Here is a 25,079-nt window from a genome sequence, read left to right as displayed (position 1 = left end):
GCATAATTCCCTTAGCTGCATTCAACATAGACTTCTTCTCTCTGCCTGCTCCCCCCTCACTTCCTGTATTTCAGTCAGCAGAGAAAATAATTTTTTCTACATTTCAAGCCATTTCTTATTATCTTCTGTCTTTCCACATTTTGACCTTCAGCTTTTTATTGTTTTTTCATTTAGGAGTAAAATTATGTCGACACTGAATGACCCATTATGAGGATAGCAAAGCAAGAGACATTGGGTCACAAGAAGCTGAGATAAGTTACCACACTGGTGAACGGACGATCTGGTGATGACAGGGGAGATGAGCAGAGGTCTTATAGCGTGAGATGTGGAGTTGGTGAGGAGATGAATGTCAGCTGTGCAGGTATACCAATGTCACTCCTCCCAGCTCCAGGTAGAGCTAGACAGGGGAGAAACAGTGGGGGAAAGGAAAACCATGATCACAAAAGGAGGTGGAAAACCTGGTCCTAACACCCTCATTGTTGAATGCATTTATTGTAAGTAATAATGTAGTCAGGTAACAGTCAGGCAAACAGACAGGTAATAATCAGGCAGGCAGGTAACGGTCAATCAGGCAGACAGGTAATAAACAGGAAGGCAAGTAATAATCAGGCAGACAGGTAGTAGTCAGGCAGACAGGTCATAGTCAGACAGTCAGGTAATAGTCAGGCAGGCAGGTTACAGTCAAGTACACAAATCCATATCAATCGTGATGTATCACAACAAATAGCTTGAGACTTTTTATCATGTAACATGAGCTTTTACTCCTAAATGGATATCCTCATTTAATCACCTCCATCCACCACTCAACACTCAAACAACTCATATTTAACTCCCACAAAAACAATCCATATAAGGAGCATTTAACAGTAATTTTTCAACATAGTTGTATGTAGGAGAATTTCATATTAATTTCCTTCTCACATACAGGAACTGTTGAGGCTCCATGCGCTGTGGTTGCAGTATAAGCTTCTTTATGTTTCAAGGTTCGAGCCATACAGTTCTTCTAAAATGTAAAAGTTCTCATTCACACAAGTACCGATGTATATCCTGTGATAGTAGAATAGGTATTTAGGAAGTTCTTTGTAAGATCCCAAATTGTAACCATCCTAGTTCATCTTGTCTTGTTCTCCAATAACTACATGTGTTGGGATGTAGTACTGTGTTTGTACAAAGGATCACACAGTAACTCCACAAGAAATACCTGTGCATTGCGAGCAATTCAGATTTTATAGCCTCACTATCAAGTAGTGCGACTAAGAGATCATGCAAAATATGATAGTAAGAAAGGTGCAGCAGTGAGGCAGATGCCACCTGAATAGATTATTAAATAAAATAAAAAAGGATTATTTATAAAAACATCAATTACAGTGTTTCAACCAAAGCTCCCAGAGTGCTTCACTTTAATTTTGATCAGGCCTGGAACATTAATGTGTGGTGCGAGAGCAGGCAGGTGGGGGGATGGGAAGGGGGGACAATGACAATTTGTTTGGTGTGACTATCCTGAAGCAGTAGGAGTCATATGTATGTATATAAGTGCATGTAGCAGAAATACTGAAAAATATTTGCTCCATGATAAATACAGTTTATTGTTCAAAGCTTTGTCCATCTTAACATGTTGCTTATGTTTGCACACAAAAGCCTTCAACATATTCAGGATAAAATGGAACAAGTAAGATCAGAAAACTAGTCTGGAAAAAAAGGTGAATCAAAGCACTCATATTAAAATCCTGAATAAAGTTCACATATTATTACAATAAATGGAGCGATGCTTGCGAGCTTGTTCAAGCAGCCAACTGGAGCTGCGCTGCTCATGTGACATACACCATGCGTTATACTTCACTCTCCACAATCTTTTATAATACTACCCTTTATTTGCTGCCAGTAGTTTAAGCCCCTCCACCACTCCAGCATCCATCTGTAGACTCCGACTGGGGGCTAATAAATATTTGCTCATCAGCTCCATTATATCATGTAATCATGTCTTGGGGAGTAATAAAGTCAGAGCCTAGATGCCATAACACCAACATGTTCTGCTGCTGCAATAAACATTTGAAACATGAACTTTCTGACAGACTGTCTGCCTATTCATATCCTCCATCTTCAATAAGCAGTGGGTCTAACACTGTGTCCTGATCTTTACAAAACAAGACAATTCGTGGGAATATCCCTGACGACTGTATTTCACGATCTGCTGCAGATGTAGTTTCAACAAGAAATTTTGCCTAAATGAATATGTAAGTACATGTTTTGAGTTCCTGTGCCTTTTTCTAACATGATAGAAAAGTCACTCAATACTCCGTGCCAGCAGTCTGCACAGGAAACTACAGCTTGACTGGTTATACTAGAGCATATTTATCTGATGTATGCATGAAAAGAAGCAAAATTCAACATAACAATGTTACTTCACTGACATGATGTGTTTTGAATAACTTAATTTACTATTTACAATCAAAAGTAATAAACAAAAAAAAACAAAACGCAGAGAGCAAGTCAAACTATGGAACTATAATTTGTCATTAACTTCATTGAACTAGTGCAGTGCTAGTTCTAAATCTGCCTGTTTGCAACGGGCTGTTTGTGGTGATGCTGGTTGCAGCTTTTTATCTGAAACTTTGCAAGTGACCAGCAGAAATTAAGCCGTGGTAATTAAAAACAGGCTGCAGGTCTCAGTCCACAGAGCCCTGAAGTCACTGCTGCTGCACAAAAAGCTGTTTACCTGTCTATTAAAAGTTCAGTGAAAGTCGTGATCAACAATATCACTTCTGTTGATGATTCCAATCCATCACTGCTACAGAAGACTGCTCCCCTCTTTATTGAAAGGTTGTTAAAATTGTACGTATCCTGTGTCCAAATAGCACACAATTGGGTGGGAAGACGATCAGATGAACAATTTGTGAGTAATGTTTTTCACATACAGACACAGATTTGTGGAATTAGTAGATACATCTCAGAAACATAAATGTTGAATTAAATTGAAATGTTAAATCTGCCTTGCACATTTTACATGAGCTGGTGGAGATTCTCTTGTCAGTCTGAGAAAGACGCATGAGGATCTCAGCTGACATGAAGAAGAGGAAATAATGTCTATGTCAGGTCAGCAGCAGCAACTTTACTTAGGTACAAAATATATTAGATAATCAAACACTGGAAAAAGAACACACCATTGGGATAATTAATGCTAGGGTTATTATGGGGGGAGTGGCTCATGACACTGTAAATACACACTTAAATATATTTCCCATATTATAACATTCATTCTTGCCAGAAGTACCTTTTGAGTACTTAATGCTTTATGTACTAATTTCTAGATTTTTTTTAGACTAATAAGATTTAATCAATTAAAATAGCATAGTCAAAAAAAGTTAAATCAATAAGTGGTGAATGTTGATATCAAAATAAAAGATTGTTTGACAAACAGTGAGAATTGTAAAATGACTTCTTCATGAAAAAGGCTCAGAGGACGATTCTTCAATGTTGCCCAGGTCCGGTGATGATGGAATGTGGACATGTGATCTGATGTGTTCTGATGTGTCTGTGTCTTGTCTTGTCAAAGTGTTGATCACAGCTGTTTAGCTTTTAATAGGAAAATGCCTTAGGATAAAAGTTTATCAAGACCAATCTGAAAGAAGCTGCTGCTCCCAGGACCTGGTTTGTTTCCTCATCCTCATGTACATCAGCACCAGAGGCAGGACCTTTGTCCATGTAAGACCGGTGTCTTCACGGTTACAGAAAGAGGAATCAACCCCACCACCAAGTTGCACAGATAAAGGTCAACAGGAAGTGAAATTTCCAGGTAAGGACATGAACTTTGAGGTTACATCCGCAAAGTGCACAGATAAAGGTCAACAGGAAGTGAAATTACCAAGTAAGGACATCAACCTAACAGGTTGTGGTCAACAGTATATAAGTCAGGTACATTTGAACAGGTGGGTCTGAGACGCACACTTGTCGCTGGAGGAGATCATCATTAAAATAAAATAAAAACCAAATAAAATCTTAAAAGTGTTATTTCCTATGTCTGTTTGATTTTCAACTGAGAAATCATCTAAACAGTCATGAAAAATCTGAATTTCAACATCTCACCGGATATGAGATGACCAAAGAGAGGTCTTTGTATCCTTGTGAAGAAGGTCTGGAACCCCAGTCACTTTGGTCCTCTTGTCTCTTAAATTTCAGAGATAGAGGCAGAATATTTTTCTCTCCCAGGTGGCCACCGAAGACGTCTCGGGTCAAGACGAACTTTCAAGGGATCCTATTCGTGACGCCAAGTTTTTCATGAAAATGTATCTTGAGATGTGAAATAATGAGTTTCTCATTGAGTTTTAATTATTAACCCTGACGATGGTTACACAATCAGTGTATTGGCCCAGAGCGCAACCATTGATTACACTCCCACCTTTTGATAATACAATGATTGCAAGAAAATGGTCAAGAAACACCAAAACAAACATCAAATCATAGAATAACATTGAAGAGTCTTCAACCCATGCACTTTACGTATGTAGAGGTCAACATCCACCATGGAAAGGTTCTAGACTCTAGAGCATACGATGCATGGCGAAGAGGTCACAAGAGGCAACCGCTGCTGTTTTTGTTCAAAGAAAAAAATACTGTCCTGTAATTGAGCTAGCGGAATAAACCCCAGCACCCAGTTGCATAAATAAATATCAACAGGAAGTGATATTACCAAGTAAGAACTTGAAACTTTGAGGTTGCTTCCGCTAAGTGCACAGAAAACAGTCAAAACAGTAGTAAGACATTCACTTTCATATTACTCTATAAGCCCGACCCATTAACCACCCCATTATAGTGTGGTCAACAGTATATAAGCCAGGTACCTTTGAACAGGTGGGTCTGAGACTCACACTTGTCTCTGGAGGAGGTATGAAGCTTACAGATGATCATTTTTTTCATTTCACTGTATCTCATTGTTTGTATGGTATTGTCAGGAGTTTTTCAGGAGTATTTGTCTAATAAAACTGTATCTGTTATTTTTGCTTCTGTCTGAAGGAGGTCATGAGCTTCAGTGTCGGCAGCAAACTACAATGACAGTAAGTTCATGATTTTATTCTGGAAAATTTATTTTGAGCTGCATGTTTCCCAGTGAACTTATTACAAACTGTTTTGTTTACAAATGAATTGTTTTATGTAATTGGGATTACTGTGAGAAATTTATTTGGACACTAGCCAAGACTTAGATGTCAAAGATAGATGTCATGTCATATGTCAGGGGATCATGGCGTTGAGTTATGTGCAGCGTATGTTTAGACAGAGTCGAGACGTTAAAAATTATATTCTTTGGATAAAGCCCCTTAAAGGACAGGTCTCAATAAGTAGTGGCTAATGGTACATATATCAGCAGCGCTGTGCTCATTTCAATAACTGTCTATCCAAGTGTATCAGATCCTGTCAGCCAAAATCAGAAATCAGTCACAGGAGACACTTCACAACACTTGGTTCTTTAACCACATGAAATATGTTTACATTGATCAGTTAAAGATAGGGTTGGTAATCTTGGCAAGAACAGGCTACACTTTTAAAATATGCAACCGAATCATTCCTCTTCAAATCGGTCCTTTCATCAAAGCACCGCCATAAAACATATGAACCTGCACTGACTGACTACTACTAGAATAAAAATAATTATTTTACAATTACTTTTACTGTCATACTGCAGCTACATCACATACTTTACTTTTACTTTACTACATACAATGATTTTGCTTGATACTTGATAAGCTAATTAAACACAAATACAGTGGTTCTGAAACTACATCAAGCATTTTACTATCATATGATAAATATATCAAATATATTGATTGTCATAAAATAACTGTAAATAAATATTTTTACTGCTATACTTTTTGTAGGATACTTGCGTATTTAATCATAGATTTTTAAGTAGTAATATTTTACTAAATAAAGGATTTTACTAAATAAAAGATGTCAGGCATTAACGCACAGTTCACATGAATACACTAAACAAAACCAGCAATAGATATGAAATCATCACAAAGAAAAACGTACCTCCAATATTTATAACAGCAGCAGATGAAACCACATTTAGAAACACTGTTAGTGTCGTGTTGGTAGAGATGAGTCTGACCCAGCAGCTCTCCCTTAATCAACGTCCTCAGGAAGTTTGACTGTGTAACAGTAAACCTTGTCATGGCAATTTTAATGCTCAGAGCATGGTGCATATCACAAAGGTTAGTTTGTAATATGCACACCGATGGGAAACAGTTCTTTTTCTTTATACATTTAGCTAACCCCTCCCACTCTGGTTGGGGTTGTTAAAAAGTCAAAGGCTTGGATCTTCTGATCACATGAAAACAACAATGCCTAGTTAAAGAAATCAGGCCAAGATTCATTCAGTAGTACAGGATACAGCATGATCAAAGTTACATTGTATGAGATCAATCAAAGGGGAAATAAACATGATCATATTGTGGTCACATGTTATATTTCCCTTACAATCCCCCCTTTTGATCATATTGGATCAACACTTAAAGTTAACACTTTATAAGGTGGGGGAATCCTACTCTGTCAGGGTTGGACCGATTGAGGTTACTTCAGTTGTTTGCCAAGATCTTCGACATCCTCATATTGTGGAATCCAGTCTGGGATTTGGTAGATTTCTATTTGTTACATAACGACGACTGGGAGATTATCTTGGAAAGCAACTGTAGGCCTGGTCCCTACAGATCAAATTCACCTTCTCTGGCAGTGCAGACTGTCTGTGAAAAGAAACAGTCTTTGTTTGATTTGATAAGTAATATCTGCTGTAATTATGTGGCTAGGATCCTGTACACAGAAGAAACATTTGACATAGGATGCACTCGCAGAGGAGGCCAAGCGACTGAACAATTGCGGGTTGAGGATTTCGCTGAGAATATAGATATGAATTTTTTTAGTTCCTTCTGTCCCTTTTTTGCCGTTTCTTCCTAGGTCTGCAACAGCTGTTGGTTGTTGGTATGTTTTTTACACTTCTGTGAGAGCTGTCGTCTTTCTTCTGCTTTGTTCCTCATCTGTGAGGGAAGCGGGATTCTCTCCCTGGGCCTCCGTCTCAAGTGGTGGCACCTTTACGCAATGGCTGCTGTGTGTTCCGGTTGTGATTTCTTTCACATTAACCGCTATAGGTGTGGTGAGGAGCACTTGATAGAGTCCTGTCCATCTGAGTTTCTTCAGTGCTTCCTGTTTAGGTCTTATATCAGCACCCAGTCTCCTTGTTTCAGGTTATGCTACTGGCCCTCTGCTGGTTGCGGGATTGCTGCATTTACCTGTGTGTATAATGCTCAACATTTTGGTTATGTGCACACAGTAACTAAGCATCACATCTTCTAGGATTTCTGAGTTGAGGACTTGATTTTCTTGGGGGTGGGTATGCAGGTATTCATAGGTCTGCCTGGAAGAATTTCAAATGGTTCCAGACCTGTCCTGGCCCTTCCCCTCCCTCTCATGGTCATTAACAGTACCGGTAGTGCTTTTATCTATGAGAGTTCTGTGTCATCACGGCACAGACCAGTTTGTTTTTAATTGTTCCATGTTCTCTTTCAACTGCTCCACCCCTTTGTGGGTGATAGGTGCAATGCTGTTTCAGATTGATACCAAAAAATATTGAAAGTAGATTATTTGCATTATTTACAAAATGAGTTTCGTTATCACTGTTGATTTCATGTGGGATTCCCAGGGGGAATGCCTTCTCGCACTAACACCTTTGCCACTGCAGAATCATCTGCTTTACCTGTAGGGAAAACTTCAACCTATTTATAAAACATGTCAACAGCCACATGACAATATTCCTTTCCGTCACATGGTGTTAGTTCAATGAAACCCGTTTGCAAGTGATCAAACGGTTGGCCAGGGCCTTGTATGTCCCGGCCTCTTGTAGTGTCGCTTTTCAGAAAATGTAAACATTTTGAAATAAAACATTGTGAGAAATTTGTGAAACCCGACAGTTTTCAATAAAAACAAAGACAAAACCAAACAACAAATAAACATTTAAACAGTCATGGACGGCCGTCCTCAGATTGACATAGTACATTGTTAACACATGTACATTCAGCCCTTTTACAGGCTGCTTTCACGATGTCGTTAGCATGGCTCTGTGCTTCTGCTAAATCTGTGAGAGAAATGAAAAAGGAGTATCAATTACAGTCGGTGGACTAGTGGCAGAAAGTTGGACTATGGGCAGAAAATCCGACGGTGGTCTCCGGTTCGACTCTAGGGAGCAACAACAAAAAAAAACATACCTGGATTGACAACACCTGGACCTGTTGCCCACTGTCAAATTGCCTACCCCGACCCACTGTCTAAGTGCCACTGAGCAAGGCACCTTACTCCTCCAACACCTGCTCCCCGGGCGCCGTGCATGGCTGCCCACTGCTCTGTGTGTCCTTCTGTGTTCACCAGATGGGTCATAGCAGGGAACAAATTTCCCCCCCTTGCATGTCGTCTGTGTGTGCATGTGTGTGGGACCAATAAATGTATCTTATCTTATCTATGTTGGTTAGCTGCCGCGTCCTTTGTTGCTGTATCCGCTTGAGCATTACCTGTTGAAACAGAATCACCTTTAGTGTGAGCTTCACACTTTACAGAGTAAAATGTCTGTTAATAGAATTAGGTTGTTGCTCTAGCAGAATAGAAGATACAGAATATGGCATTAACAATGTGACCTCTTGATATCCTGACTGCTCTTAGACAGAGAGGCTGACCCAATGACAAGCTATCTAATCTAAGTTGTACTATACTTTTGTCATGAAACCCCCTTTCTCATTTACAGTCTGTGTAAATGATCTGTTTTGATCTGGTAGTACCTGTGTAGGTGTAGAAGTCAGTCTGTTGTAGCTGGGTAAATGCTGTGTCAGCATCTGTCGTCTACGTCAGGTTGTCGGTTAGTGTCAGTCCTAGGCCATGCATAACGTACAAGAGTGGACCCTCCAGGGATGCATAATCACAGCTCCACTGTTAACAGTAGCCTGTCATCCCTAAAAATAACATTAATTGTCTTTTGGTACGCGGCGTTGGAATCTTTAGGATGGCTTCCACTCGTTTGAGCTCAATGTTTTACCGCTGCTAGAAATCTCGTGTCCTAGGAAAGTTACACTTTTCTGGACAAATTGCAGCTTAGCCAGGCTGGCCTTGTGGCCCTGGTCTGCAAGATATTTTAGCATGCTACTAGGTCAACTTTAAAGGACTGTGTTGTTGATGAACAATTCATCGAATCAACAACATTTGTATCAGCGCGCTTCCCGCTGGTAATGCGAAGTCCTCCAGACTTACATGCAATACTTGTGAGTCGACAGCAGGGGATTCCACAAACCCTTTGGGCATACGTCTGAACGTATATGATTTGCCATGGAATGTGAAAGCAAACCAATACCGAGAGTCTGGATGAACTGGGATACTGAAAAAGGCATTAGCCAAATCAACAATTAAAACTAAACAAAAACCACATGCTTTCTAATTTAATAGGCATTCTTACTGGTGAGTGTGCACATGGAATGATGACTCCGGTTTTTACCAGGTTTTAAAATACTGGTTTTATCCCTTCTACTGCTTCTGGTTTGAGTGGATGTTGTGGGGGAATAGTAGAGGGGCTTGAAAACATAATGGTCAAATGACCACATATGTGTTCCATTGCTACCTGTAGAGTTATTTCAGGTAAAACTTCAGATTTCACTTGTCATGTTAAATTTTTTTTTGTAATGTTTGTACGTGTATGTGGTGTTGGGGGTGCGTTCACCTGAATTTGGAGTCTCCTCCTCCACTGCCGCAAGCCATGCCTCATCCACTGTGCAGTCTCTGGGATACGTGAAAAAAAAAATCGAGTTGATTCCCTTTTCGGCCTTGTTCTGTTACAGTCTCTCGCACAGTTGTCAGGGTCTTCTGGTGGCAAAATTCAGCGGTTTTCTTTGAAGACTTTCATCAATCAGGCTTTTCTCATGTCCACATGTCCGCGATGCACAGCATCTGTTCTCCAGTCATAGCGCATGTCTGTCTCTAGCCAGTCTCCTTATACTCTGCCCCATTTCAGTTTCATGCTGTGGAGCAAGAGACTTTATGGAAGTAAATCTGTGTCATCGGGATTTGAAACAAAAAAGACATTGAATTTCTAGCACTGAATATTTATGCATGGAAATTATGTATTTGAATGTTTTTCAACGTTTAAAATTCAACCGCAAAAAATTCAACCTCAAAAAATTCAAGCTCAAAAAATTCAACCGCAAAAAAATCAACCTAAAAAATTCAACCTCAAAAAATTCAACTGCAACATCCGGGGATCCAAGGAGGAGCAATCGATTCCAGATTCAAGATCGGGAGCGTGCGTTCAAGCAACGAGGTGCTTCGGTGAGTGTTTAAACTCTTCTATATGCCATCGGTGTAGTTTGTTTCTGTAAGATGTAGTAATAGACAGCTGACATGTGTACATTCATGGACTTTATTGGACATAAACTAAGTGGAACTTAAACGAGATGACGTTCGGATTTTTTTTTTCCGAACGGGCCAGTGACTGGCATGGGTAACGCCAGGATTTCAATTTTGGATGGGCCACTATTTAATAGGAAAAATAATACTTATTATATGATCCCTGCCTGACTTGTTTGTGTTTATCTGCTGTAGACGAGCTTTAACAGCGCGGTGCGCCGCTCTCTCTCTCTCTCTCTCTCGCTCCACTGTCAGCTGTAACCCTCAGCTGTTTTAAGACACATCACACAAAGACGCCTTGACAGCTCTGACAACGCTGAAGCTACAGCCGAAACAGTAAGGACAGGGCCGGTCTTTCCTAAAGGCGACATAGGCTGTTGCCTAGGGAGCCACTCAGAGGGGGGCGTGAAAAACTGCGCCGAGCCAAAAAATTTAAATATATTATATCTTAAAACAGCTGACAGGGCCGGGAAACCTTTCAAAATAAAGTTCCCCAGCCCAGCCGTGCCCGTCCTCCGCCCTCACGCCGCCGGTGGAGAACGGTGTCCCAGGTATGTGGGAGACACGTTACACCAAGACGCTTTGACAGCTCTGACAACGCTGAAGCTAACTCACCTTCGACATGCAACATCAGAGCAATATTGTGTCCCGACGTCGACACAGAGCGACCGTCTTTTCCAAAGAGAGGAAGGGATGTTCGGATTTGATTGTGTGGTAGGCAGCATTGATGAAAATAAATATGTATGCGAGTTAAAAAGAAGTGGTCTACGTATTTCTGATTTGATTTGGCTTTTCGTGCATTTGGTTTAACACATGTAGTAACAGGAGAGAGAGACAGTGGAGCGAGAGAGCGAGAGAGAGAGAGCTGGGTGAGCGACATTCACTTTTAACAGGAGAGAGAGCGGCGCACCGCGCTGTTAAAGCTCGTCTACAGCAGATAAACACAAACAAGTCAGGCAGGGATCATATAATAAGTATTATTTTTCCTATTAAATAGTGGCCCATCCAAAATTGAAATCCTGGCGTTACCCATGCCAGTCACTGGCCCGTTCGGAAAAAAAAATCCGAACGTCATCTCGTTTAAGTTCCACTTAGTTTATGTCCAATAAAGTCCGTGAATGTACACATGTCAGCTGTCTATTACTACATCTTACAGAAACAAACTACACCGATGGCATATAGAAGAGTTTAAACACTCACCGAAGCACCTCGTTGCTTGACGCAGGCTCCCGATCTTGAATCTGGAATCGATTGCTCCTCCTTGGATCCCCGGATGTTGCAGTTGAATTTTTTGAGGTTGAATTTTTTGAGGTTGAATTTTTGAGGTTGAATTTTTTGCGGTTGAATTTTTTGAGCTTGAATTTTTTGAGGTTGAATTTTTTGCGGTTGAATTTTAAACGTTGAAAAACATTCAAATACATAATTTCCATGCATAAATATTCAGTGCTAGAAATTCAATGTCTTTTTTGTTTCAAATCCCGATGACACAGATTTACTTCCATAAGACTTCTGGTTTCTCTCAAAGTCTGCCTTTACTGTTGTACAATTTGGGCCAGTATTTGAACAACTGCAGGCCCTCCTTGTGTTGCTATGTCTAGCAGTTCACTGGAAATTCAACGCATCTCCTCTGGTGTCAAGGCTCTGTAGACATACATCACTGCATCGGCGTCTGCTCCTGGATTAGGCACCTTAATCATTGGGAGATTGTGGAAGTTCCGTGCTGTTGTTCTTGTGGATATGGGACTGATGTTGGGGTTGTCCTTCGGGATGTCTACGCTCATCAATGCTGCTAGAGACTTTGATTGTTGATGATGTTGTCCTGCACGTGGCATCTATTGCACTTCTGTCCGTCCTGGGAGAGGGATCCCTCACATGTGGCTCTCTCTGAGGTTTCTACATATTTTTACCCTGTTAAAAGGTTTTTTGTAGTTTTTCCTTACTCTTGCTGAGGGTTAAGGACAGAGGATGTCACACCCTGTTAAAGCCCTATGAGATGAATTGTAATTTGTGAATATGGGCTATACAAATAAAATTTGATTGATTGATTGATTCTGTCTGACAAGAGACTATCTTGTGCCGCGATGGTGGCAGCAGCCTCACCCTGCTTCTGGTGATAAGGGGTAGGAGCGGATGCTGCGCCGTTTGTGGTGCGTCCTGTTGAGGCAGACTATCCTTGCATGTCTCGGTATGAGATGGCAGGCTGTTGGTTCAGGTTACTTTGATGAGTGGCTGAGGCAGGGAGGATATCCAGTTCTTTCTGTGAATGTGAGAGCTGAGGACATTAATTAGTTTCCCATACCCTCCTTCTTGCGCCCCTGCTCACTTCTTTGTTATCTCTTTCTTTTCCTTTATTCTGATTCACACATCATCAATGCTTTCGGATTTATTTTAGTTTTACCCTTCATTTTGTCATATTTTCCCTATTCATCTTGTAGCGCCTGTATTTGATTTATACTCAAACTAGAACTACCATTCTCAGGAAATGCAAACTTTCCTATCCACACCAGAAGCTGTTTAGAAGAGTCATCACCACGTTTCTCACACATAATTTTTGCACATTAGATCACACACTTCAGTAAAAGGTTTGCTATTAAGTCTCCCCATTTCGATACATTCGCAGTCACTCACTTACCAGCAAACAGAGATAAGATGAAATTAATTGACATTATTAATTTATTCCTTTATCCATGGGTCGTCACCCCTAAGTAGTGTCACTCTACCTCAGACCTCACCCGGTGGTCTTCAATACTGTATCCTCCGTTGGAATACAAATTTAGATTCCGTATCAAACTATCTTCATTCCAAGATCTCACAAGCTGTCTCTTCTCACCATGGGAAGCGATTACGACTTGCCCTTGCCATGCACTGGGATGTTTGTTGCAGTTTGTTAGACCAGCCGCTAGAGGACAGCAGTATACAGGTTTTAATCGTGCACAGATGAGGCGTGACTCGGGTGATTATTGGATAAAAGGTCTTTCATTTTAAACCTTCTCTTATTTGAGTTTCAAAAGTAAAGTAAATATTACCAACAAAATGAACAAGCTCAATAACAGCTGAGGGTGGTTGTTGTCCTAAATCTGTATTCACTTTTAACTCTATAACAACTTTGATATTTTTGTCAGCCCTATAACTTCCATATTGATGTCTTTTCATGAATAAATGTGGCCTACTAAACATGCTTGTCATGTCAGTAGGATTTTTAGGATATCCTGACATAAAAGGTTTAAAAAATTGTTAAAGAACCTAAGTAGTACAAGTGATATCCAGTGTGAGGAGTGGAAAAGAGGCTTATTGTGAACATTTAGTCACTGCTACCATCTACTGGTGCAATCGGTAGGGCCAGTGAAGAGGACAACTTGAGCTTGACACTCAGTGTGTAAAGCTTTTCTGATTATAGTAATGCAGATGTTTCTTTGTTGTATGAACGCTAACCAATCCTCAGGGGTGGCACTGGAACTAGCCTTGGACATGACTTTGTCTCTGTTGACAGTGGAAACTGTATCTGCTGTATCTGTCCCTTAGCAATAACACTAAAAGGCTGGGTTAAGTTTTCCCATCTCTTGACTTGACTATAAATGGAGAATATTCAAATTTATGATAAAGGGAAGTCCCTCTTTATAACAGTGCTCGATGCTGCAAGTTTCACCATTACTAACGCAGTACCTGTTTTAATCCTGTTTGGAATGGGCTGTGTACTTGGTCTGTTCCTCGTCATAAGTGAGTCCTCCTCAAACATAATCCTTTTTCTTTTTAATGTTTGTGTGCTGGATGGCTTGTGCATATCTTTTTGTAAGCAGTCTATGGGGCAGAGTGAAGTAAAAAGAAAACGTGTGTTCATCCTACCTGGTTTATCTGCAATGAATATATGATAGATAGTGTTTTTCATGAAATGAAACTTAATGGTCTGAAATGGTGGAATGGTTTGTGAATGATGAAAAAGATGATCAAATAATCAGGTAGCAATTTCGACCCAAAATTGAACCCATTTGCCAACTGCTGTTGAATTTGATCTGAGGACGTAAAAAGAGGACATGTTCAACTCGGTCCTCAGACTCAGGCCCACTGACTGCTACAGTGCACTGGTCACCTGTTTATTACATTTTTCATTGAAATTGAACATACTGTGTATGCATAAATTGGACACTGCCCTTCCCTAAGACAATAATTAACACACATACCAAGTGTGAAGTTAATAAGATGAATGGTTTGTGAGATATACATTCCACATTCAGACAGAAAGGCGATGTTTGTAGAATTAGAAGGTAGATAATAATGTCATTAACTTCAATTTCATATATATAGTTGCTGGTAGTCATTGAATTGTATATGTTTGTGTATTTCTTTTTTCTTTCAGGAATTATCTGGTCACACTTCATTGCTAAGCGACTGAGAAATTAATTAAAATGGGAAGACCCAAAGAGAGTAACATGGGCAACAGCCTGAGATGCTGTGTATGTGCTCAAGTCTTGCCTCCATGCCGTTCTTTCGACGATTTCTACAAAGCTACTGTTATTGGCCAATACGTTTATGTCTACAATGGAGGCGCATACTACAGACAAGTCGGTTACGATAATCAATACAAATGCCAACATTGTTTTTATAAGCCAATCAGAGATGAGGAACAAAGGCAGAGAGAGGAGCAGAGGAGGAGAGAAGAAGAGAGACAGAGAGAGGAGCAGAGAAAAGAAGAGGAGAGAAAGAGACAGGCTCAAGAGGCAGAAAAGAGGAGACAAGAAGATCTGAATCAAAGACTTGAGGAATCACAAAGGCAAGCGGAAGAGCATGAAGACAGCACCATGAAAGAGGAACTTGTGACCAAGCGACGCGTTCTAATAGGCCATCTGGATGAGTTTGATGCAAAGAACGAATCTGATTATGATGATCTTCTGGAAACTCTTTCATCAAAATGCAACATCCCAGTTTCAAACCTCAGTCTGGTTCAGCTGAGTGCTGACCAGCTGGGCAGCATCATATCAGTCCTGGACAAACTCCTGTTTGATGAATGGATCAGTGCTCCTCCATCGCTGAGCACTCTTCAGCATGCCCAGGTGTTAATCACAGAGCTGTGTGCCCTGTCCCTGGAGATATCTGAGGGAGTTTCCCTGAAGGGCATCTCCAATCATGTGCAGTCCCTGGTGAGCCACATCAGCCAATCAGCATGCAATGTGTCTGAGAGTTTCCTGCTGACTCAAGCCCTGTACCTGAACCTGATGCACTTCTTCAATGACCCTGGCAGCTGTGATGCAGCTCTCATAGCTAAACAATGGGCTGAGCAGGACCTCACAGCTGAAGATCTCTTTCTTATAGAATTCTTGGGCACGCTCACAACATCACTACAGAGTGCAGTTGGAAGAGCCTCCACGTTCATTTTGAAGATGGAGATCCAGTGCTTGGAGCTTCTCCTATCCACACTCAAACATCTAAATGGCAAGGAGAGACATGTAGGATCCATTGAAATACTCCTCAGAATTGTGCAAACAAACAAATGGACACCAACAGAGGCAGTGACTCTGCTGAAAGTGCTGTCAGAGAAATATAAAGAGGATGCTCCCATCACTGAAGTGCTCACATTAGTACAAGTGTATGACCTATCACCAGAGTGGACAGATGACTCTGGACACTCCCTCACCCAAGCTCTGGATGTCCTTGGCCCTGAGAGATTCCTACTGGACTTCTGTAAGACTCTCAGAAAACAAGATGAGTGCACTCTAGATTCAGCTCTAGCAAAATTACAAACACTCAATAACTTAGATGATTCTGTTGTCACCATGATGAAAAACATTACAAACAGTGTCCTAAAATATTCAGAAACGGCCCCAAAAGGTGAACCTTTTATGAGAGATTCCTTCAAAAGTGGCAACCTGAATACAAATGAAATCCAAAACTCACTCTCTCAGTTGTGCAAAGCAGTGTCTGACACCAAAGGCTGGTGGCCAACAGTAGTGCAGATGCTGAGGTGGTGTGGGCTGGTGCTGACTGAGAAGACCGAAACACTTGGATTGGTTGGTGTGGAGTTGGACCCATGTGTCACAGCCATGTTTGCAGCCACAAAAGTCCTCATGGGAAAGAAAGTGGACATTGTGTTGAGCTCTAACATTCACTCACTCAATCAAACTAAAGAGTGGTCTGACTTCTACAAGCACCTGGGGATTTCACTCAACACAAACTTGAGGGAAGATAATACATCATTGATGGTTGTCTATGAAGCCGACATTGTGTATGGTACAATGGATGACTTTGTGTCTGATTACCTTCAATGTGGCTTGGAGGGAATGGAAGCGGGGAGCCCTCTCCTTAGCCGAGGATTTCTCATTGAAGACAGATGCCTCAGTGCTTCCTATAATCTGGAACTCTCAGTGCTCAATGAAAATGATGCATTGGTGTTTGCATCAGAGACTCTCCAAAGCCTTATGGGTATTTTTTACAGAGAGGAGATGGAACTGAGAGACAAATTCATCGAGTCTCTTTTTCAGGTCCTCCATTCTAACCTTAACAAACGCACAGATGAAGACAGTAAAGTCATATCCATTTCACAGAAATGCACTGGAAAAGACCTGCCTTCCAATAAGGTCTACATCCTGTCCATTCTAGAAAAACTTCTCCAAGAGTTTAGTGGAGAAACGGAATGTGAGAAACAAGGGGCATCCCTGGTTGGCAACTTGTATTTGGAGATTCTTTTTTCCCATGCAGGGCAATTCCAGATGGTGTCAAATCTTACAGCACAAAAAAGATGGTCACCAGAGGAGGTTATAGCCCTCCTTGTAACTTTAACTGACCACCATCACGATAAAGACAATATTTCTATAATGAAGATTTTACATCTGATAGAAACATACCAAGTGTTTTCTAGGTGGACAGATGAGAAGAATCAGTCTCTCCTTGAGCTCTTGAGTATCCTTGATACTAAGAAAGTGATGCAGCATTTGGAAAGAGGCTTTGAAGAGGAGGAAATAAAAAGCCTTGAGTGTCTCTTTGATGAAATACGGCAGATGAAAAACATTGACGAAAAAACCCTGGAGAAGTCTTATTCTATAGTAAAGTGGGTTCAAAACATGATTAAATCTGGTGAAATCCAAAAACACACTAATCTGAAGCAAGCTAAGAAGCTGAGTCATAGCACAAACACGGAAGACTTACAGGAGATCCTAGCAGTCTTATGCAATGCTGTACACGTGTGCAATGCTGAAGAGAAGTGGTGGCCCAGAGCCACTCAGTTGACAAGCTGGTGCTTCTTGGCCTTGTCTGACACTGGAAAGCTTCTGGAAATGGGAACTGGAGAGGGGAAGTCATGTGTCATAGCAATGTTTGCAGCGCTGCGTGTATTCCGGGGCGAAAAGGTTGATGTGGTGTCTAGCTCATCTGTTTTATGTCAAAGAGATGCAGAAGAATGGCACAACTTCTACAAGTACTTTGACATCACAGCTGACACAAACACAAACAAGACTAAAGATGAGGATAGAAAAAAATGCTACCAGAAGGACGTGGTCTATGGAACAATTGAAACCTTTGCTGCAGATCACCTTCGCCAGATATTTGAGATGAAGGATGTGAGAACAGATCGCAGCTATCAGTGTATCATCATCGATGAAGTGGACTCACTGCTGTTGGATCAGGGAGTGCAGCTTACATATCTCTCCAGCCCCATGGTCTCCATGCAGCACCTGAATGTTATCCTGGCCATGATCTGGGGCCATGCCAGCCAGTATGGCTTCTTGTCCACAGGACACATCACATTCGTACAGGGTCCCCCTTCTTCATTCCACAAGAGCATATTTGACTCAATTGACATGGATGGAATAGATGACCCCATGGACGTTTTACATATTGCTGAAGAGTCAGGGATTGTGCCTAAGGGATTTACAGAGGAAATGTACAATAGCGAAAAAGACAAACTTCTCAGGAAACTTAAAACTGTGAGTCAGGATGACGTCATCGATTTTTTCCAAAAGATTGAGCACTATGTCCCCTATGGTTTCACTGTGTACACGTTAGATGATAAAGGATTGCTCTCTCTTAGAAAGACCACGCCGTACAACAACCCAGACATTCCAGAACTTACATTTCTTGTTTTGGATGATGGCTTATGTTCTGCTCTCTATGATTCTGAGGAAGTTCTCGCCAATCCCATCACAGAATTCATCTTAAAAAAGATTCAGTACACTCCATGCACAAACAATTCAGGGAAAATCAGCATCCCTGGATTCTTGAAAAATCTGATCGAGAGTAAATTGCCAGTTTGGGTTCAGAATGCCTTTCTGGCAAAGAGACTTAGGCAAGGACGAGAGTATGTTGTGGAAAATGACTGTGTCTGTCCCGTTGACTACAGATCCACGGGTATCGTGGAATTAAATAAGAAATGGGGTGATGGCCTGCAGCAGTTTGTTGAGATCAAACACCAAATCAAAATGAGCACGATTTCAACAGTGACAAACTTTATCTCTAACCTCTCCTTTTTTGAAAAATACCATGGGAAAATATATGGGACCACGGGGACACTGGGGAGTGAAACTGACATGCTGTTTTTGCAGGATCTATATCCCAATCTCTCAGCCTGTAAAATGCCAACTTTTAACCGGAGGAAGTTATTTGAGGTCAAGGGCAATCTGGAGACTTCAGCTGAAGAGTGGAAATCTAAAATCACCCATGTGGTTATGGATCAAGTTTGCCCAAATTCATACAGAGAGGGGAGAGCAGCCTTGGTGATCTGTGAAACTATTACCAAAGCCAAAGAGCTCTATGAAGCGCTAAAAACTGTCATCCCAGGTCAAATCATTCTTTACAGCCGGAGTGACAAAGACAGTTTGAGCAAAATAGATAAGAAACTGGATCCTGGGGATGTCATTGTTGCCACAAACCTGGCTGGACGTGGCACCGACATCAAAGTGTCTAACAAGGTGAACAAAAATGGAGGATTATTTGTGGTCCTCTCCTTCCTTTCTGAGAACACAAGAGTGGAACTTCAGGCATTTGGCCGAACTGCACGTAAGGGTAAACCTGGATCTGCACAGATAATCATGACCACTGATCATGTTCAGGAGTCCCTCAAGACAGTGTCTACTCTGGAGGAGGCAAAGGAAACAAGGAATAGACTGGCAGCAGAAAGGACAAATGACATGACGGCTGATGTAACTGAGATGAAACTGCGGGAGGACCTTTTCGCAGAGTACTGCAAGACCCTCCAAGTAATTTACAGGAACACCAAAGGAGATGAGCGAAGAGTTGTTGTTGCCATCATGAATGAGTTCTGGGGGATTTGGTTGCAAACTAAATCAGAGGAAATTGACAACTTAAAAAGAAATGAATTGGAAAAGAGATTGAAAGCTGATTTGTCCCTGGCACAAAGTCAGTCTCAAAGTCAGACTTCCCCATGCTCCAGCATTTACCACTACATCAAGTTTGGGAATCTCGCACTGGGCGAAAAAAAATGGGATGATAGCATGAAGCTATTTGAAAAAGCAATGGGACAAGATGAATGTTGGGCAGCCATAGCTTTTTACAATCATGCATACTGCTCCATAAAACAGCAGAAGGAAGATTACCTGACTACGGCCAGCAATGATCTCAAGAAAGCACAGGAGTATCTAAAGTACCTCAGTGAGGAATGCTTGGTCTGCCTGCAGTTTGTAAAAATGGCCTCTGTTGAATTAAAAAGCAGTGAACAACCAACCAGCCTTGAGAAACAGTTAACAACCAAGTGCAACTTGTTCAACTACTTTGATGAAAACATTAGTCAGGCTATTGAGAAGCTGAAGGAAATAAAAGACAAAGGGAGGGATGCAACAACTAAGAAATTACCCATGTTCTCCCTGGTGTCAAGCACAGATGAAGATTTCCAAATAGAGGCCTACAATCTGTACAGTAAAGGTCTGGAATATGTGTTTTCCGTGGAAGAGCAGCCTCGGTTCCCATGGGAAGCTTTCCTTGTGTTCTGTCTCGGAATTCTGCAGATTGTTGGAGGGGCACTGCTCACTGCCTTTACGTTTGGAACATTAGCTCAAGTCGGCATGGGGCTGATTGTTGAAGGAATATCAGACTGCATCACTGGCATTGAGTCCATGATTACTGGAGAATTCAGTTGGCAATCATGGGCTATAGGAAAAGCAATATCTATTGGTATTTCTCTCATTGGGTTTGGGGTTGGAAAGCTGATTTCAAAGGGCTTCAAAGCTACTGAAATGTTGGTCAAGGGACTAGGAAAAAGACTTAAGTCATTACCAAAGTTTTTCTCCAAACAGGTTAAAGAAGGCCTTAGTGTTATGACAAAGACAAACATGAAGAATGCAGTGAAACAAACAGCAAAGAAAATGGCAGAAGAAATCATTAGCTATGCATTTGGGAAGGCGGAAGATGCTGCATTGCAAGAAATACTAAAAGGCATTAAGAATGAGATGACAAAGGGTATTGGAAATGATGTAAAAACCAACATGGAAAAGGATCCTTTGGCTGGATTGGTAGACTCCATTTTGCTCTCTCACCTTGAGGATAAAAAGCAAATGTCTGATCTCCTGCAGGATAAGAACAGAAAGAGCAAACTTCTGGGTATTTTCAACCAGATAAGCAAAACAGCCTTACAGCCATTCTACGCTGACCTCGAATCGCAGAACAAGCTGAACTCATCCATCACTAAGGTGATTGACAGTGCAGCATCAGAGACCAAAGGCAAAACCCTTGTAGTTCTGAAAGTCATTCAAGGCATTCACATGGCCACACTGGAAGCAGAAGCTACCTGTGCAGTCTCCCGGCTTTCAAGCCAGTTTTTCTCCAACCTTCACAAAGAGCTGAATACATTTGAAGAGAAAAAACAATTGACAGAGAAAGTGAAACGAAATGATCTGTCTGCTTCAGAATTGAAGATCCTGGAAGACTTCAAGCAGGATTTAGCCAACGAAACCAGTGCTTTATTAGCAGATGCTTTGGTAGAAGTGTTCCACCAAAAGTTTTCCAGTCACTTTGTTTCAAAGGCCGTAGGCCAAGTGAATAATACCATTAGGGGTTATGTAAGAACTGGCTTGAAGAGTGAAAAAACAGAGGACAAACTCAGGGCTGGACAAAACAACAGATACATCTCACACATGTCAGTAGACATGAATTCAAAACGTAAACAGGACAAAGAGTCTGGTAAACGCTCAGAGTCTCATGCTGAAAAGATCAAGGACTCCTCGACAGCCACAACTATTCTTGATATCAGAGTCCTATCAGAAACCACTGGCACTAAGGTTATCATCCTAACACAAGACAGCCATGGCAAGCTTACCAAAATACAGGAGCTGAGCCCAAGCACCAAATCTGCCAGTCAAACTGTGACACTGATTTACACACCAAAGAGTTCACAACACCCAGACGGCCATTATGATGTGTCCATCAATAATAAGACTGTGAAAGTAACCACCAAAGAAAAGGGCAGCCTGTTTCATGCTTTGGCACAAGGCTTGAATCCAAAGGCCACCAAAGAAGAGATTGCCTCGGAAGCAGGTCGTCTCCAATCTTTGGAGGCTGACACTCTAGTGAAACATTCAGATCGATGGGAGCCTTTCCTCAAGTACAAAGAGAGGACAGATGAAATCAGAGGAGGGGACTGGTATATGGAAAAGGAAGCTGGACTAAAAAAGACAGTAAAAGTAAACAAAAAGGTGATCAAGGATGGAAAAGTGAAAAAGTACAACAATTGGATAAAACATGTAAACAGCAAGCCAAGCACTGGACAGTTCATCAAAGCAGCTCACCAACCACCAATGAGTAGTATAACGCAAGCTGGAGAATTGAACCAGAATAGCAAATTAGCAAAAGCCATGCTTGAAGTGGCAACAAAGTCACCTGCTGATGTGGAAAATTACAAAGGACTTGGACTTCCAACTATTTATGTGCCAACAAAGATACAACATGAGTTTCCCAGTACAACAACAAAACAATTCAGGGAACTATTGGCTCGCACAATCAGCCAGGATAATGTTGTTAGTGCCCTCAAACTGACCATTCTAGGTGCAATACCCAGATTCAACTTCAATAGTGCCAAGAACTACAGAGACTTTCAGAACAAACAAGTGAGTAAAACCAGGCTTGCCATTTTCGAAAATAACTTTGAGCAACATTCTAAAGATTTGGTCAACAAATGGTTCAACCATCTTCAAGAGAAGGGTGTCATGACAAAGGCTGATCTTGACACCCTTACTGGATGGATCAACAACAAGGGCTACGAGAATCAGACTGACCCACACAGGAAGCAAGTCTCAAACCTCCTCTAATGCAAAGGTAATATGACATTTAATGTAGAGTGTTTGATAAGAGAGTGTGGTTGGATGGTAAATGTAAAAGAGGCACGTCTTCACAGAACAGCTTTGCATCCCATGCTGTAGCCATACCTGATCAGATCATACATTTTAACAACTTTTTCTTCCTCTTGTCTCAACCAGATCCATATTCATATCTTTAATGATCCGTCTTCTGTCTCCCCCCACTAATCTTTATTTGTGTCAAGGAGAACCAAAACACAATGTGAAGGGCTTACAAATGAGCCTAAACAACTTCTTGAATTTGTTTCAGTGATCAAATTCCAATCAAAGAAGCCAAAGAACACAGTTGAAGAATTCCTGGTCCGGATAACTCATCTCAAATAGATCGTGTTTCTTGCTCCTCATTTCTCCTACAAAGGGAAGTTCAAAAGAAAAAAAAAATGGGATGATTTATTTCCCATGAGAAAAATTATGGATAATCTGTTGTAGCAAATGTTCTTATATTTCTTGGCTATTTACTAAAATGTGGAAAAAACCTGATAAAGATTCCACTCTGGCACAAAGTGGCATAAATGTGAAAGTTTGACCTTGTTTTTGTTTATTCACTAAAACGTACACACAAGAGATGACTTACAGTGAATGATCTATTATGGTAAGCAGTTCATCTAACTGAAAAATGTACTTGTGTTCCTTTTACAGTGGTATATTGACACCTGACAATATGGCTGCCAAAGAAGTCAGGAAAACTACAGAGGTCTAAATACCTGTCTGACGTTCGTATGGACGCCTGTCGGTATTGTGTTTGGGACAAATAAATGTATCTTAATCTTAATCATAATCATATTCATTTTAAGGATGTTTTTATGGGGGTTTGGTAAATTTAAATTGCTTGGGATTTTAAAGCTATATCTTATCATACGTTGTTATTTAGTATTCACATGACAATGTACGAGTTGCAACTTGCTATATAACCCAAAGATTAGAGCAAGCAAATCTTATCCTATGTATTTCACATGTGTTTTAGATGTTTTAAAGTTAGTCTGAAAAAGTTACATATTTTTGTCTGCCATTGGTTATTCAAATCGCTACAACAATCATAAATGCCATCAAGAAATCTAGATTTGTAATAAGTATATTTCAGGCTCAGTTGTGTTTATTGTTTCTTATATCACATTTAAAATGGGATTTTCTAGCCTTTTAACTTTGATTGTATTAACTTTAAAATGATATAACAGTCTTAAACCATATGATTGAAACTCAAGAGATGCTCTGTTGCTTTCTGTTGTAACCACGTGATTGATACAAGCTGCTTTTAAACTGAAGAGCATTCATCTATTCCAATGTGATCCTCAACTAAAAAGGAATTTTGTCTTTATTTTATTTGTATGTGTTAATTTTGGGGTTTGGGTGAAGGTGTGGTGTGGGTGTGGGTGAGGGGTTTGGTTGTTGAACTATAAGTATCTATGTTCAGATATATGGTATATATACACTGTCTGACATTTATCACTGAACTTCCCGTGCAAGTATATTTGAGATTTATAGGGCACTGTAGACCTGACATTATAATCCCAACCCTTAATCTGCACTGTCTATTCCTTTATAGAATGTTCCGTTCTATATTCTTTGGCTATTCATTGCTGCGTGAAAATCTAAAAATAAATCAAATTATCAAAAACATATGTATTGGTGTTTATTTAAGCAAGGTTCCATCTGTACAGTAACTTAAGGCAACCTGAAATAAAATGACCTGTCTTATAGAATTCCAAATATAGTCATGTGCATTATACATACCATGAAAAATTACTGTACTACAAACCTATGATATGTTTGTTAATAAATAAAACATTACCCATGATAGAACTCTAACACAATCAAATAAAATAAGGTACAAAAATACAATGCAACACTTAAGCACAACGCATCTAAGATTGTTGAAGGTACAGCTGGTCAACATTGGAGTAAACTTAAAACAACCCTGTGTGTCCCTATACAGAGGCCTTGTGCTTATTTATGAGACACAAGCTGATCAGCCACTCCTCAATAACCTGAAAAATCAGCAGCCTCGACACTATTCCCAATTGTTGACTCCAGATGGCAGTAGAGGAAATGAAATAATACAGCGTCAGTCCCTTCATTCACTTATCTATCCCAGCAGCAGAGAAGAAAGTAGCTTAGAGGAACACAGGTTTTGACTTTTAAGAAATTTTTCTGAAACAATTATAAAAGTGTTTCAAAATATCTGATAAGTCCCTTGACTCAGTGCACACACAGAGTAAATATATTTACATCTCAACAACTTGGGGAAGCCTCTAAAGTTGCGTAAGTTGACTCAGATATTGTTGCTCTACCTTCAATTCTACTGTGGCACATATGCAGATCACAGTATTAACTGTACAAATATCATAAGTGTATTTTTTTTTT

The 25,079-nt window shown here is 40.6% G+C and overlaps 1 protein-coding gene across 2 annotated transcripts; it reads left to right on the top strand.

The window, feature by feature from the left end:
* Positions 1-17,027: 17,027 nt before the first annotated feature.
* On the top strand, positions 17,028-24,321 carry LOC133932971 (uncharacterized). 2 transcript variants are annotated; one of them, XM_062379906.1, is made up of 2 exons: positions 17,028-22,677; positions 23,358-24,321. In XM_062379906.1, exon 1 carries the CDS (start codon positions 17,130-17,132, stop codon positions 22,668-22,670), a length of 5,541 nt encoding a protein of 1,846 aa, XP_062235890.1. In that variant the 5' UTR covers positions 17,028-17,129; the 3' UTR covers positions 22,671-22,677; positions 23,358-24,321. The 2 variants fall into 2 exon arrangements, with proteins under 2 accessions (XP_062235890.1, XP_062235882.1); XM_062379898.1 differs by having other exon boundaries at positions 22,969-24,321.
* Positions 24,322-25,079: the final 758 nt, after the last annotated feature.

The sequence above is a fragment of the Platichthys flesus genome, chromosome 3 (genome assembly GCF_949316205.1).
Source record: "Platichthys flesus chromosome 3, fPlaFle2.1, whole genome shotgun sequence".
In the NCBI taxonomy this organism is placed as follows: domain Eukaryota; kingdom Metazoa; phylum Chordata; class Actinopteri; order Pleuronectiformes; family Pleuronectidae; genus Platichthys; species Platichthys flesus.
This window is presented reverse-complemented; position numbering and strand designations above follow the sequence as displayed.